This window comes from Lepidochelys kempii, chromosome 5, assembly GCF_965140285.1.
Source record: "Lepidochelys kempii isolate rLepKem1 chromosome 5, rLepKem1.hap1, whole genome shotgun sequence".
Lineage (NCBI taxonomy): Eukaryota > Metazoa > Chordata > Testudines > Cheloniidae > Lepidochelys > Lepidochelys kempii.
Window position 1 is genome coordinate 61,178,996 of NC_136384.1, and position 16,151 is coordinate 61,195,146.

At 40.8% G+C, this 16,151-nt stretch overlaps 1 protein-coding gene across 17 annotated transcripts in view; it reads right to left on the reverse strand.

Annotated features, from left to right (window-relative positions):
- MCTP1 (multiple C2 and transmembrane domain containing 1) overlaps positions 1-16,151 on the reverse strand; it is a 477,029-nt gene that overhangs the window by 269,403 nt on the left and 191,475 nt on the right. Inside the window, exon 1 of one of the 17 annotated variants that reach the window (XM_073344519.2) lies at positions 12,557-12,742. The exons of 15 other annotated variants lie outside the window; for them this stretch is intronic. In XM_073344519.2, the coding sequence (XP_073200620.1) occupies positions 12,557-12,613 (57 nt within the window). In that variant the 5' untranslated portion in view covers positions 12,614-12,742. Of the gene's footprint in view, positions 1-10,724; positions 10,748-12,556; positions 12,743-16,151 lie in introns of those variants that run through there. One more of the 17 variants, XM_073344526.1, reaches the window with a different exon arrangement.

Genomic DNA, 16,151 nt, shown 5'->3' on the forward strand with positions numbered 1-16,151 from the left:
TTATTTGTTTTTGTACTTTTAGCTACTTACTCTTCAAATTCCATTTTAGCCCTCCTAATTTACCTTACATATTGTCTGGTCTAGTTTATGCTCTTTTAATTTCCATTTTCTGAAAGTCAAAGTCACATGCATGGTTGCAGGATGTGGCTCTAAAAATTATATCTATATCTATATTTTTAAAGAAGATGTGCTGGGGAAGTCAATATCATTTTGAACTGATGAAGACTGACTGACTTTTTTTACTCTGGTTAGTTACATAACTTTTAGTAGATGTGGGGTGAAAAATCAGATCACAATGGTCTGGCCATACTGAAAGAAAAACAGATGGCAATGCACGTGGTTTAGTGAAGTTGCAACATTATTCTCTTAAAATACTGGGTGTACCTGGCAATAAATTGCACAGTACAGGTCATCAACATTTTCTTAATCACCTCCACATAATTCCCCCTTCCTCAGCTCCCTTAATGGGCAGCTCAAAAAGAAGAGGGGGCGCGGGGGAGGGTCACGTCCCTACTGCCCCAGATGTAGGTGCCCCAACCCCACTTCCTCAGCTCCTTTAAGAGATTATTTCTTTCAAATGCTTTTTAATCCATTTTCTTTCGTAACCGTACCCCTTCCATAATGAGTACCTGCACTGGACATCTGCCATGAGTTTTACATATTAAATTGTGACATTAGAACCTAACCCCCATGCACTACCTCACTGGGTCCCAGAAGGCAGGGGAGAGACCCTCTTCAGCCAATCTGTCAGCAAGGGGAAAATTCCCAGCCCCTCAGGAAAAAGGGCTACTAGTGTGTTGCCCTCAGCAAGTCATGAGGAATCCCAATCCTTATTTAGATTTCATGGGTAGGTGTGTGCTTCCACCAGCTTTATCCATGTCAATGAGGGATTTCTTCAGGGCTATATGGAATACAAATACTTCCCTCTTCTGGTGAGCAGGAAGGGCTGTGCACTTCCTATCCCCTCCACCCGACCTGGTTCAGCTGCTTCCTGCTCTTCCCTTTGCCATCCCTATAAACCTTCCCCCTCCTACTCCTGCTCTGCCTTCATTGTAGGGGAACCCCTTAAAAGGGGCAATAAATAATCCCTTTTCTTCCAGCCAGCCAGACAAAACACCCACAGCATCAAGCTTCTGGGACCAGTGAGCACACTTCCTGACCTCTAATCTTGCTAAAACTGGCATGAATATAAAGAAACAAAGCAAATGCAATTACCAGAGATATTGAAGTGGCAAATTTGAATTTTAACAGGAATTTAAGGCCATACTGACGAAATGTAAACTGTAGCCTTCCCTTATGGACATTTTTTTTTTTTTTTTTTTTTTTTAATATTTTTAGGCAATTTATCTCAAGAGCAAGGGAATAATTTTAATGGACTGACCTGATTTTCAATACGTGTTTTGCTTAAATCACCTCTAAATCATGACCCTACAGTTCCATTATTACAGACAAAACAAGAAATAGATTTGCTACCCAAGTTTCTTATAATGAATCAATGCACTTTCAGTCTGTCAGTGTTTGCAATTTTGCACTTTTAATTAAAACCTAAAATGAAGATATTGGCTACAGTTTTACTATCCATTACACTTTTTCCAAATAGTTTTGTGATGCAGGGTTAGCTTTGGAGAGTAGGGAAGAGCATGGAGGGACACCTACCAAGTTTAAAATGGGAAAAAAAAAAGCCACCAAATTTTAATCACAAAATCTTTACATTTTTAAACTGGCTGGATAGTTAAAGATAAAAGTATAACTTAAACTGGGGTCCTGATTCTGTGAATGTTTATGCATGTCAACATGACCAACTGTTGGAAGATAAACTAATCCTGCAAAAGCTTGCAGTCAGAGTATCAGATATTTTAATTTTCCTAAAATATTAACATTTACAACTGCTGCTTTACAACATTAGCATAAGGAAGGAAGGAAGTTTTACTCCCAAATATGGTGGCAACTTTCAAAATCAATGAGAACTACATGAATAATATACCCCATCTATCTCTAAATTCAATTTCTAAATTCTTTTTCCTCCTGACTCAACAAAATTCAAATGTTTATTATAAAAGAATGTAATCTAATTTCATTCTTCTAGGCTGCAGACAGTTATTTCAGCTGTTTACACTCACAAAGGTAGTTTTCCTTTTGCACAGGCACCTCATATAACAAAAGCCTGATTTGGAAGTTGAAGGAGCAAAGGGGAGCATGAGCAGGCCCCAAAACTCTATTATAGCTAGCTTTTAAAACCAAACACTTCTTGAGACAGGCATAGATGGCCTGTGGCTGAGACTGGAGCTCTGCTGAAGTGCAGACAGTTTAATAAATAAATAGATTTCTTCACTACCCATAAACAGCCCATTATAACTACTTATATGCTGTTCCACAGAGACCAACAAGTGGATAATTACAGAGGTCAACAGCTGTCATATTAAGTAATTTTATTAACCCAACAGAAAATTGTAAAATATCAGGATTTTTTCTCTTTGGGTAATTTTTCTTCCACTGTTTTGACAGAAAGATCTTCAATGTCGAAAATTGTTGAGATTACTGGGAGACCTTCAAGATTCAGAAATTAATGTTTCCCTAGCCATATTCAGGTCACTTCTACACTCAGCTATACAGAACATTTACTTTCTCAACTCCAGGCATGTGCAATGTCTCTTATATAAGAGATTTCAACCTTCATTATTCTTTTTAATATAGCTTCCTTTTGTGTTATCTTTAGACCTCCTATGGGTCTATCATCAGAAGGGCAGCTTTCCACTTTCAGCAATTAAGCTATATCTGTTTGGATGAGTTCTACAAACTAGTGAGATTCATATTTAAATATTCTATCTGCTTATCAACCTTAATCATTTGGGATAACAACAATGTAATAAAAAAATGTTAGCTCTGCATCACACCTATCTTGTCTTGAACAGAAAGTAAATTACTGTTCTTTCAACACTCTATAGCAAATTAAGTTTAGCTATTTATTTCAAGAGGGTAGTCCAAAGTTCACATATCTTTATCTGCTGGCCCTGACATGTATTGGAACAGCCTGTTCTACATCCATATTTCAAGTAGGCGCTTTACATCTTTATTTTCTTTGCTATTCCTGACAACCTAAGGAATGTTTTTCTTTTACATTCCAATATCTCTATTTAAATGCACCATATTTCATCTCTATGTCATGATAAAATTATGCATAATTTTGACAGGCATTTTTTTCAAAGCCTCGCTGCAATTTACATATCTATTTCTCTTTACACAGGCTTTCCCTTTATACTACATTATTTTTCATCTATTACAATTTACACAAGCTTACATAAAGATTGCAAATTGTGGTCATGATCCTGCAAATGTAATAATCATCCCCTTGGTCATCACAAGAAATTGAACCTGAAGCCTCAGGGTTCAGAGCATAAGCTTCTATAGTTCAAAGTCGCTTACTATGTGGATCAGGCACATAGGAGCTCATATCATATAGACTTAATGATGGGCTTCACAGTTATACATGTGCTTAAACTGACATATGTGGGTAACCCAACTGAAGCTAGTGAAGCTACTCACATGCATGTAATTAAGCATGTGCATGTTTGCAGGATGCCTAAGCGACTAATGAGAACAAACCTGCTAATTACATTACTCAGCAAGACCCAAAAGTGTGTCTGAATTGTGATTCTGGCACATCCAGGCATGAGGATGAAGGCAAAGTTCTAAAACTTGTGAAGATGCAACAAAACTTTAGTACATAAAACATTGTATTGTAATAGGTGAGCCCTGTTAAATATTATTCCAGGACAAAGGGAGAAAAAAAAAGTTAACCTACTTTAGTATTTTCCTATTCTCTTCATTGACTCCATACTCACCTGGAGTGAAGCTTGCTCCATTGTATTTCCATCACCATTGTCACAGATAATTTTGCTTTTTGAATTCTGTACTAGGTGTGATTCTACATTTTGTTCAAATCAATGGATTTATACAAGTGTAAAACTGGGGTAGAAAAATTGCCAGTCAGGCCTGGCCCAACAAGTTTTCATTGTGTATCACTCCTGATGTTGCAGTCTTGTTGGGCAGCACACAGAGCATTTGAACGCAACCTGGGCAAAGTGTGGTGCAGAGCCATGTCCCAGTGGTAGTTTCAAAACTGCTATAATCTTTATTCTCGCATCTGATGCGAGTCTCTCAGCCGTGCCAAAAAGAGGCACTTCTGTATGGAACATGGGCCACCTCCCGCTCTCAGATCCCAGCAACACAAGTGCATCAAGAGAAAAATAGAACTTCTGAATAAGCAATATAAAATTATAATTGATAATCATTCCTTTAAATTATTAAAAATATGAAATGACATTAAGAATTTGTGTTTTATGGACACCAGTTAGTGGAAGCATAATGATATTTGTTGTGATCCTGTTTGGCAAATAAAAATTATCTAGATCTGTGGTGGTTTTCCCAGATAGCTCCACCACAATTATTGACCCATCAGACAACACGATTCTTCAATGTTATTTTACATCTGCATTGACATAGAGGCACAAATTTTGTATCTAACTGTTAAGATTGTGATGAGTTTTACTACTAGAAAACAATTCCCACCATCTAAAATTAAATATAAAAAATGAGTATCCTAGAAATCTGTCATATCAGGTGATTCTATAGATTTAGTGTAGCTAGACATTTTTCATGCACCAAAATTTAAAATCCTGTCATGCTGAGTACCCTTTCCTCTACTGTACCTCTTGCTGTAAGCCTTAAAACTATTGTTTTCCATTGTTTTCTAGCAAGTTATTTTGTTAATAGCCCTACACAGAACAGTGACCATTTATACCAAAGTAATATAATCATTTTTGTTAGGAAGCTGCTATGGCTCCAGTTATCTGTTTCCTCACTGATCTTGAGGGACTTAAGCAAGACATACTTGTCCTGAGCTTCTACGCATGGCTGATTTCTAAACTGACGAAGTGCATAACATCAGACTCAAATTGACCAGTGAGGCCACCAACTCTGTGCTAATTATCAGGACTGTTACCACTTCTGTGGTGGATAGAGTTAGGATGGGAGACATCCATCAAGATAAAAAACCACATGTACCTTGCATGAAATTAGCATCCCGCTAGCTGCCAGAAGATGGTGGTAAGTGAAAGAGAAAAGTGAAATTTCTTAAGAGGCCTCATGAAATATTGTGTCCAAGTTAAAATGCCTGAGCAGGATACTAGCATGCAGAATAGTCGCAGAACGACATGAGCTTCAGAAGAGCAGTTGACAGAATTATTGTCTCCTTTCCTTAGAGATGCATACATTATACAGCCCGGAATCAATCACCACTCCAAAATATCGGATCTCTGGAAAAGTTTCTTATAATGCCATAGTCCTCCCCAACCCCAAGTGCTCCCCTCCCCACCCAGGTCCCTTCTCACAGGGGTCAAGGGCTCGTGCTTGCATTCTCCACCATGTGTAAGGGAACTCAGCCGGGGCTCGTCCCTTGGCAGCGTGGTAGGACACCACACTGCCTCACTACACTCTCTGCTGGGTTGGGGAATACTCAGTCTATGGCCCAGACCTTCAGGCTGGGTCCCGCAAGTGATTCGATATAAGCCCAGGCCCTGGTTCAGGGCGGGTCAGCAAAGAAACAGTCAGGGGCTCAGGCCCTCAGACAGGGGCTGAGCAAATAGTTCAGTATAAAAGCCCAGGCCCTAGTTTTAGCAACCAGGGGGAGGGGGAGACTGCCACCAGCAAGGTGGGTGGCAGGGGGGAGGCAGGCCCATCCACTCCACTGCATCCCAGCCCGGGGCCCTAGCAGCAATCGAAGACCCTCTGCTGTGTCGAGGGGGGGAGGGAAGGCTCTGCGCAGCACTTACCTCATGTGGCTCCCAGAAGTTTCTGGCATGTCCCTCTGGCTCCTAGGTGCAGGAGTGGTCAGGGGGCTCCGCGCGCTGCCCTTATCCACAGGCACCGCTCCCACACCTCCCACTGACCACGGTTCCTCGCCAATGGGAGCTACGGAGTTGGCGCTCGGGACAGTGCCTGTGTGGAGCACCCCTGGCCGTCTCTGCACCTAGCAGCCAGAGGCACAGGCTGGCTGCATCTGGGAGCTGCGTAGAGCTGGCTGCTGTAGCCTACCAGACTTTTAGCAGCCCGGTCAGCACAGCTGCCAGGGTCCCTTTTCGACTGGGCCTTCCTAATGAGCGGATCATCTCTCTGCTCTTTGCCCAGAGTTACCTCATTTCTCACAGCAGCATGGTTTTCATAAAAGCTTCCTCACATGGGTTAAACCCCTTTAAAAAGGAAACGGTTAATGCAGAATGGGAATAGCAGCAACCAGGTCATTATTAAATCCTATTGGTATTTTCCTGCTAGTCTGCCAGAGGTTGCTGGGTCCATGTCTCTGCAGTTTAATTCCCCATCTACCCTGTCGTGTCCATTTAACAGGAGAAAGCTGAGCAAATGTTCATAAGACACCTTTTAGTGGGGTCAGAGAGAAGAAAGGAGCATGCCAATTAGGCCCCCATGCTCCCTCCTCAAACAAATTTGGGGAAACTACTATTGGTTTTCTGATAGTTTTATCCATTCTAAAAATAAAATTAGAAAGAGTGGCCCCACCCTTTATTAGCAAATGAACAAACATTCTGCAAAACATTCCTGAGGCAATATTTTGTATCAGATTATTCAGCTCGTTGTAAAAGTTATTAGGCTTATTCATCCCATATGCGTGTTGTGCAGAGGGCTGGCATTATGGTCCTTTCTGTTAATCTAAATACCCACTGGCTACTTATAAATTAAACAACTTTTTTTTAAAAGTAATACAGAAGTTCATAAGTTATCACAAGAAATAGAGTAAATATTCAAGATGGTAGCCATCATAAATATAAAGGGAAGGGTAAACACCTTTAAAATCCCTCCTGGCCAGAGGAAAAACCCTTTCACCTGTAAAGGTTTAAGAAGCTAGGATAACCTTGCTGGCACCTGACCAAAATGACCAATGAGGAGACAAGATACTTTCAAAGCTGGAGGTGGGGGAGAAACAAAGGTTCTCTCTGTCTGTGTGATGCTTTTGCCAGGAACAGAAAAGGAATGGAGTCTTAGAACTTAGTAAGTAAACTAGCTAGATATGCGCTAGATTTGGTTTTGTTTCAATGGCTGATAAAATAAGCTGTGCTGAATGGAATGTATATTCCTGTTTTTGTGTCTTTTTGTAACTTAGAATCATAGAATATCAGGGTTGGAAGGGACCCCAAAAGGTCATCTAGTCCAACCCCCTGCTCGAAGCAGGACCAATTCCCAGTTAAATCATCCCAGCCAGGGCTTTGTCAAGCCTGACCTTAAAAACCTCGAAGGAAGGAGATTCTACCACCTCCCTAGGTAACGCATTCCAGTGTTTCACCACCCTCTTAGTGAAAAAGTTTTTCCTAATATCCAACCTAAACCTCCCCCACTGCAACTTGAGACCATTACTCCTCGTTCTGTCATCTGCGACCACTGAGAACAGTCTAGAGCCATCCTCTTTGGAACCCCCTTTCAGGTAGTTGAAAGCAGCTATCAAATCCCCCCTCATTCTTCTCTTCTGCACGCTAAACAATCCCAGCTCCCTCAGCCTCTCCTCATAACTCATGTGTTCCAGTCCCCTAATCATTTTTGTTGCCCTTCGCTGGACTCTCTCCAATTTATCCACATCCTTCTTGAAGTGTGGGGCCCAAAACTGAACACAGTACTCCAGATGAAGCCTCACCAATGTCGAATAGAGGGGAACGATCACATCCCTCGATCTGCTCGCTATGCCCCTACTTATACATCCCAAAATGCCATTGGCCTTCTTGGCAACAAGGGCACACTGCTGACTCATATCCAGCTTCTCATCCACTGTCACCCCAGGTCCTTTTCCGCAGAACTGCTGCCTAGCCATTCGGTCCCTAGTCTGTAGCTGTGCATTGGGTTCTTCCGTCCTAAGTGCAGGACCCTGCACTTATCCTTGTTGAACCTCATCAGATTTCTTTTGGCCCAATCCTCCAATTTGTCTAGGTCCTTCTGTATCCTATCCCTCCCCTCCAGCGTATCTACCACTCCTCCCAGTTTAGTATCATCCGCAAATTTGCTGAGAGTGCAATCCACACCATCCTCCAGATCATTTATGAAGATATTGAACAAAACCGGCCCCAGGACCGACCCTTGGGGCACTCCACTTGATACCGGCTGCCAACTAGACATGGAGCCATTGATCACTACCCGTTGAGCCCGACAATCTAGCCAGCTTTCTACCCACCTTATAGTGCGTTCATCCAGCCCATACTTCCTTAACTTGCTGACAAGAATACTATGGGAGACCGTGTCAAAAGCTTTGCAAAAGTCAAGATACAATACATCCACTGCTTTCCCTTCATCCACAGAACCAGTAATCTCATCATAAAAGGCGATTAGATTAGTCAGGCATGACCTTCCCTTGGTGAATCCATGCTGGCTGTTCCTGATCACTTTCCTCTCATGCAAGTGCTTCAGGATTGATTCTTTGAGGACCTGCTCCATGATTTTTCCAGGGACTGAGGTGAGGCTGACTGGCCTGTAGTTCCCAGGATCCTCCTTCTTCCCTTTTTTAAAGATTGGCACTACATTAGCCTTTTTCCAGTCATCCGGGACTTCCCCGGTTCGCCACGAGTTTTCAAAGATAATGGCCAATGGCTCTGCAATCACAGCCACCAATTCCTTCAGCACTCTCGGATGCAACTCGTCCGGCCCCATGGACTTGTGCACGTCCAGCTTTTCTAAATAGTCCCTAACCACCTCTATCTCCACAGAGGGCTGGCCATCTCTTCCCCATTTTGTGATGCCCAGCGCAGCAGTCTGGGAGCGGACCTTGTTAGTGAAAACAGAGGCAAAAAAAGCATTGAGTACATTAGCTTTTTCCACATCCTCTATCACTAGGTTGCCTCCCTCATTCAGTAAGGGGCCCACACATTCCTTGGCTTTCTTCTTGTTGCCAACATACCTGAAGAAACCCTTCTTGTTACTCTTGACATCTCTGGCTAGCTGCAGCTCCAGGTGCTATTTGGCCCTCCTGATATCATTCCTACATGCCCGAGCAATATTTTTATACTCTTCCCTGGTCATATGTCCAACCTTCCACTTCTTGTAAGCTTGTAAAAACTTAAGGTTTTGCCTAGAGGGATTCTCTATGTTTTGAATCTGATTACCCTGTAAGGTATTTACCATCCTGATTTTACAGAGGTAATTCTTTTACTTTTTTTCTTCAATTAAAATTCTTCTTTTAAGAACCTGATTGCTTTTTTCATTGTTCTTAAGATCCAAGGGTTTGGGTCTGTGTTCACCTATGCAAATTGGTGAGGATTTTTATCAAGCCTTCCCCAGGAAAGGGGGTGTAGGGTTTGGGGGGATTCTGGGGGAAAAGAAGTTTCCAAGCAGGCTCTTTCCCGGTTATATATTTGTGAGATGCTTGGTGGTGGCAGCAATAAAGTCCAAGGGCAAAAGGTAAAATAGTTTGTATCTTGGGGAAGTTTTAACCTAAGCTAGTAAAAATAAGCTTAGGGGGTTTTCATGCAGGTCCCCACATCTGTACCCTAGAGTTCAGAGTGGGGAAGGAACTTGACAGTAGCAAATCATGAGAAACCTCTTGGAGGCTAACAATTTAAAATATATTACAGATCATTTCTCTTATATTTATCTTACAGTGCCATGCAGAGTACAGACACTGAACACACAGCTAGCACTGGTACAAGTAGCAGTGTACTGAGTCAGTGCTCACATGAGTAGAGTAGGGCATAGGATTCAGGACAGGACAACACTCAAGTAGTGCCTCCCATGTTTACAATGTTATTTTTAGCAGTGTAGTGGCCTGCTGCCAGAGCCTTTCCCCACCACAGTGAAAGATGCCAGCAGCAGGAGGCAGAAGGGAAAGTCCCTGCTTCCCCCTAATCCCTGCTGGAGCCCTTCACTGATGCCTGTAGCTACACACCACAGTGAGTACAGACACAGTTTGCCTTTCACTGCAGCACCTAACTGCATGTTTCCTACAGTCTGACACAAGCGTAGACAAGAGTAGACAAGGAGAGGTCATACAGCTGTTTTCTTTTGAAGCTCAGAATAAACAATAACTTTATTATAAAAGCTAGCATATGGTTAAATCTGTTCTCTTGTCGCCAGTTTGCTAGTTCTGGCTGGATCTGGTAGAACACTATTGCAACTAATGATTCAAAAGTAGTTTATTGTCTGCATTTTTTTTCCTGTATAAAAATATAGTGTGCTCAAGATATGCATAAATGCTGAACATTTTTGAACAAGCTAGAGAAAGCATATATTGTAGTGTCCGTGCATGCTGTTAATTTAACCCTCCTCCCCTCGCCCCGATGTTGCCAGTGTTCACCAGTGCCCAAGGCCACTCTTTCTGAAGGCAGACACATTCTTTTCAGTGGTATAGCAAGACATATTTCATATGTTTATATACCCATTTAATATGCTTTCTTGATAGATGTACAATATGTCACATGTGTTCAGGCAAAAAGCAAGTAGTTAAACAGCCAAGAGCTTTAGTTTTTAGCAAAATCAACAGAATGATCACTGTCTGTTTCAACACTGCTGATTTCATCAATAAAATAACCACTGTGGGAATATTTGTTTCTACCAAGCATTTTCAACAAAACAAATCAGGACTCATTTGAGCCATAGTACTTCCAATAAGTTCACAGAATACAAGAGAGAAAATACATCTGAACATAGAACATGATCAGTGTTCACGTTTCACTTACCTCAGAAAAAGACTAGTATGGTTTTAATGTACATCATACACTATGAAAGCCTAGTTGCAGACTTTTTCATACACAGTATCACATATAACTCGTAAATCCAAGAGATGGTGTCTTCAAAACAAGTCTCAAGGTGAAATTCAACACTCAAGAAACAATTTTTTTTCTGTGGAATTGTTAGGTGACAGATTTTCTGGGGTCACATGAGGCCAAATACATGTTTTAGCCAAACACAGCCCCGTTTTGGCTAAAAAGATTATTGGGAAGTTATAGGTATGTGTGAGGGGCAGATGGACTGCAAGGAACTAGCTAACAGATTTTATAGATTTCCAAGCCAAGAGCTGCAGTATAAAACAAATATCTAAAGGCTTATATAAACCAAATATCTAAGGGCTTCAAAATCCATGGAAAAGCATATGAATTTTTTTTAAAATACACTTTTCCCCAAAATGAAGTTTGGGATCCTAGAATCACCTTCATGTGCCAGTTAAATACAAAACTCGTATGTGCATTTCCTCATCACTGTTCAGTAACCTGAATACCATAGCCCCAGACACATTTAGTGCTAATCAATTTCTGTGGTAACTAGATTTCTAAACAAATTAGAACAAACTTAAAACACAGAAGGCCTCTGATTTGCCTGAAGAGTGCAGGATTACATTGCTAGTTGTATCATAAGCACTGCACACAAAGCATAACTCAATCAGTATCTACAGACAGATGTCATGTTTATGCCTGTGAAAAGTCCAAAACCGAGGAACTTCCTCCATTTCAAAGGTGACAAAAAATATATATATACACACACACACAATAGTAAATGTAGCACATCATTTTCTCAAGTTCACCTTCAATAGCCATAGTTTAGAAAAAAGTCATAGTTTGAATAGCTGAATCTCCATACTACAAAATAAAATTAAGACATCTAATCTTAATTAATAGAGATTACCCATAATTATGTACTACTTTTAAATTTAGATTCTAATGATATATCAGAGAATAATATTTTAGCACTGCTTCTTTAAAATGGAAGCTATAAATATATTTAAAGTCTTCTGTTAAGTCAGGTACTCTACTACAGTACAATCAAATCAACTCAGTAAATATATGGCTGACGTTTACGGCTACTGAAAAAAATCTAAAGAAGAGTGGCTATTCTAGAAGCATTTTCCTTACAAAATCAATATAGTACTCAGCAGTATGCAAGTATATTCAACAGCACCTGAGGAAGTGAGCTAATGATCTTAACTATATTTTAAAAATAAATAACTCAATTGGTAAGTCGATAAACAAGAGTTCCTGTTAATATGGAGATCTTAATATGAGCATATCAAGGGTGGAATTTCATCACTGTTTTATTTTCTGACTAGATCTCTAACTGCATGATGACAAACACACTGTAGGATGACAAAAAAAACCTCAGTTTCATAGTTCCTAATCTATAAACATACATGATGCTTGAAAGGGAGAAACAATACATGTTAAAATGATGTATTTGTTAATATAGATGAGTGCTATTCCTTCCCACCTTCAGCATTCTGAACTTGAGAAATACATTCATTTTTCTGACTCAACAACATGCGCATATTTAAGGGAATGTATAGTTTTCACAAAAAAAAAATCTATTTAACCATTTTCCATAAAAAAAGAAGTATCTTTAAAACTACTTGGATTTCAAAATAACAGATGAGAGAGCCTTTGCTATTTGTGTAAGAAAAAGAACAGAGTATTACTTGGTATACAATATTATACAGAATTGATTTAAAAACAAGACGTGATCTAGTGCAAGTCACTAGAGCATGGTACACTTCACAAAGATCAGCCAAAAACATTCTTACCTTATTGTACTCAAATGGCAAAGTTGCTCCAGTTTTCAGCTTGCAACTATCTAGCATAGTGGAACAGGAGAGACCAGAACATCTTTTGCTTTACAAAAGGTACCTGCACACCCACAACTAGCCCTTTTGAGATGCAACAGCTAAGCAATACTGTTCACCTCCAGCTGGCAGCAACAGCCTCTTTGCAAATACCACTTGCTTGCCGCTGTGAACTGCAGCTACTCAGAATGAAAGTGAGGGGAAAACGTGATGTGTGAATACTGTTGCTTCAAAGGATATGACTCATCTCCCCACCTCAAGACACTAAGAACTGCCTTCTCCTCCAACTCTAAATGCTGAATTCAGAGTGTACCTAAAATGGGTAGGGCATATGGGTTTTAAACAAACAAAAACAAACAGGATCCAAACATTTACCTGTTAAAACATTCATTTTACTATTTAGCATGTTTCCCATACAGAATTCATGTGCGAGATCACACATACCATAGAAATGATCTCACACAGCAAAAGGATTGGTAGAAAAAAAGATATGTTCTGTAATGCTGACCAGATATGTGGTTACAAGCTTGCCAATGTGAATAGTTCCAGTCCGGTATAAAAAGGTAGAAGTCAAACATGCTAAAACTGTTAATGAAAACTAACAAAGTTCTTTTAAAAGTGCCTTTTTTAAAAAAAAACCCCAGACTGTAAACATATTTTGCCTTAATATATCCTGAAATGCATTGTCATCATCTCGTGACAGTAAAAACAGTTGTCTCCTCTGAGTCAGAGCTATTTATTTTTTCAACTTTGTCAACATTTCTTCACTTGTTATATGCAGCGCTGTTGTAGATGTGTTGGTCTTAGGATATAAGAGAGAAAGTGGTGAGGTCCAGTAAAAGATATCACCTCACCCACATTGCCTCTCTAATTATCTACATTAAAGTAATTTCAGAGCTAAAACATTAACACTGAAAATAAATTCAAATACCATCAAGAAGATTAACATAAATTAAATCTTTCTACCAAGGGAAAAAAAAAAAGACTGATTTTATGCTGATTATGGGGGCATATGAAAGTGGAAAAGAGGGGGTTGGGGAAAAATCCTGAAGGAAAAGAAAGCAAGCAAACTAACATGGATGTTTGGCCGAATATGATGCCATATAGTCATATTAACACAAGCATTCCACTGCTGGATATCATTATCTGCACGTCCCTAGAGCTTGTCCAGTTTTTTGTACTCTTGGTAGGATATTTCATTGATTTCTTTAATCTTCACTCTGGAAAGAATGTACTTTTGTTTTGCAAAAAGAAAAAGGAGTACTTGTAGCACCTGAGGGACTAACACATTTAGTTGAGCATAAGCTTTCGTGAGCTACAGCTCACTTCATCGGATGCATGCAGTAGAAAATACAGTGGGGAGATTTGATATACACAGAGAACATGAAACAATGGGTGTTACCATACACACTGTAACAAAGTGATCAGGTAAGGTGAGCTATTACCAGCTGGGGCGGGAATCTTTTGCAGTGATAATCAAGGTGGGCCATTTCCAGCAGTTGTCAAGAACGGGTGAGAAACAGTGGGGGTGAGAAGGGGGAAATAAACATGGGGAAATAGTTTTACTTTGTGTAATGACCCATCCGCTCCCAGTCTTTATTCAAGCCTAAGTTAATTGTATCCAGTTTGAACATTAATTCCAATTCAGCAGTCTCTCGTTGGGGTCTGTTTCTGAAGTTTTTTTTGTTGAAGAATTGCCACTTTTAGGTCTGTAATCGACTGAGCAAAGAGATTGAAGTGTTCTCCAACTGGTTTTTGAATGTTATAATTCTTGACGTCTGATTTGTGTCCATTTATTCTTTTACTTAGAGACTGTCCGGTTTGGCCAATGTACATGGCAGAGGGGCATTGCTGGCACATGATGGCATATTTCACATTGGTAGATGTGCAGGTGGACGAGCTCTGATAGCATGGCTGATGTGATTAGACCCTATGATGGTGTCCCCTGAATAGATATGTGGACACAGTTGGCAACGGGCTTTGTTGCAAGGATAGGTTCCTGGGTTAGTGGTTCTGTTGTGTGGTGTGTGGTGGCTGGTGAGTATTTGCTTCAGGTTGGGGGGCTGTCTGTAGGCAAGGACCGGCCTGTCTCCCAAGATCTGTCAGAGTGATGGGTCGTCCTTCAGGATAGGTTGTAGATCCTTGATGATACGTTGGAGAGGTTTTAGTTGGGGGCTGAAGGTGATGTCCAGTGGCGTTCTGTTATTTTCTTTGTTGGGCCTGTCCTGTAGTAGGTAACTTCTGGGTACTCTTCTGGCTCTGTCAATCTGTTTCTTCACTTCAGCAGGTGGGTATTGTAGTTGTAAGAATGCTTGATAGAGATCTTGTAGTTGTTTGTCTCTGTCTGAGGGGTTGGAGCAAATGCGGTTGTATCGTAGAGCTTGGCTGCAGACAATGGATCACGTGATGTGGTCTGGATGAAAGCTGGAGGCATGTAGGTAAGCATAGTGGTCAGTAGGTTTCCAGTATAGGGTGGTGTTTATGTGACCATCATTTATTAGCACCGTAGTGTCCAGGAAGTGGATCTGTTGTGGGGACTGGTCCAGGCCGAGGTTGATGGGGGATGGAAATTGTTGAAATCATGGTGGAATTCCTCAAGGGCTTCTTTTCCATGGGTCTAGATGATGAAGATGTCATCAATGTAGCGCAAGTAGAGCAGATGCATTAGGGGACAAGAGCTGAGGAAGCGCTGTTCTAAATCAGCCATAAAAATGTTGGCATACTGTGGGGCCATGCGGGTACCCATAGCAATGCCGCTGACTTGAAGGTATACATTGTCCCCAAATGTGAAATAGTTATGAATGAGGACAAAGTCACAAAGTTCAGCCACCAGCTTTGCCGTGACATTATTGGGGATACTGTTCCTGATGGCTTGTAGTCCATCTTCGTGTGCAATGTTAGAGTAGAGGGCTTCTACATAGTGGCTAGGATGGTATTTTCAGGAAGATCACCAATGGATTGTAGGAAACTAAATAAATGTGTTAGTCTCTATGGTGCCACAAGTACTCCTTTTCTTTTTGCGGATACAGACTAACATGGCTGCTACTCTGAAACTTCAGAAACAGACTCCAACGAGAGACTGCTGAATTGGAATTAATTTGCAAACTGGACACAATTAACTTAGGCTTGAATAAAGACTGGGAGTGGATGTGTCATTACACAAAGTAAAACTATTTCCCCACGTTTATTTCCGCCCCCCCAGCTGTTCCTCACCCGATCTTGACAACTGCTGGAAATGGCCCACCTCTATCACTGCAAAAGATTCCCGCCCCTTGCTGGTAATAGCTCACCTTACCTGATCACTCTTGTTACAGTGTGTATGGTAACACCCATTGTTTCATGTTCTCTGTGTATATTAAATCTCCCCACTGCATTTTCTACGGCATGCATCCGATGAAGTGGACTGTAGATAAGCTCACAAAAGCTTATGCTCAAATAAATTTGTTAGTCTCCAAGGTGCCACAAGTACTCCTTTTCTTTTTGCGGATACAGACCAACATGGCTGCTACTCTGAAACCTGACTTTTGTTTCAGTTTAGTTTGGTGGGCGAGGGAGT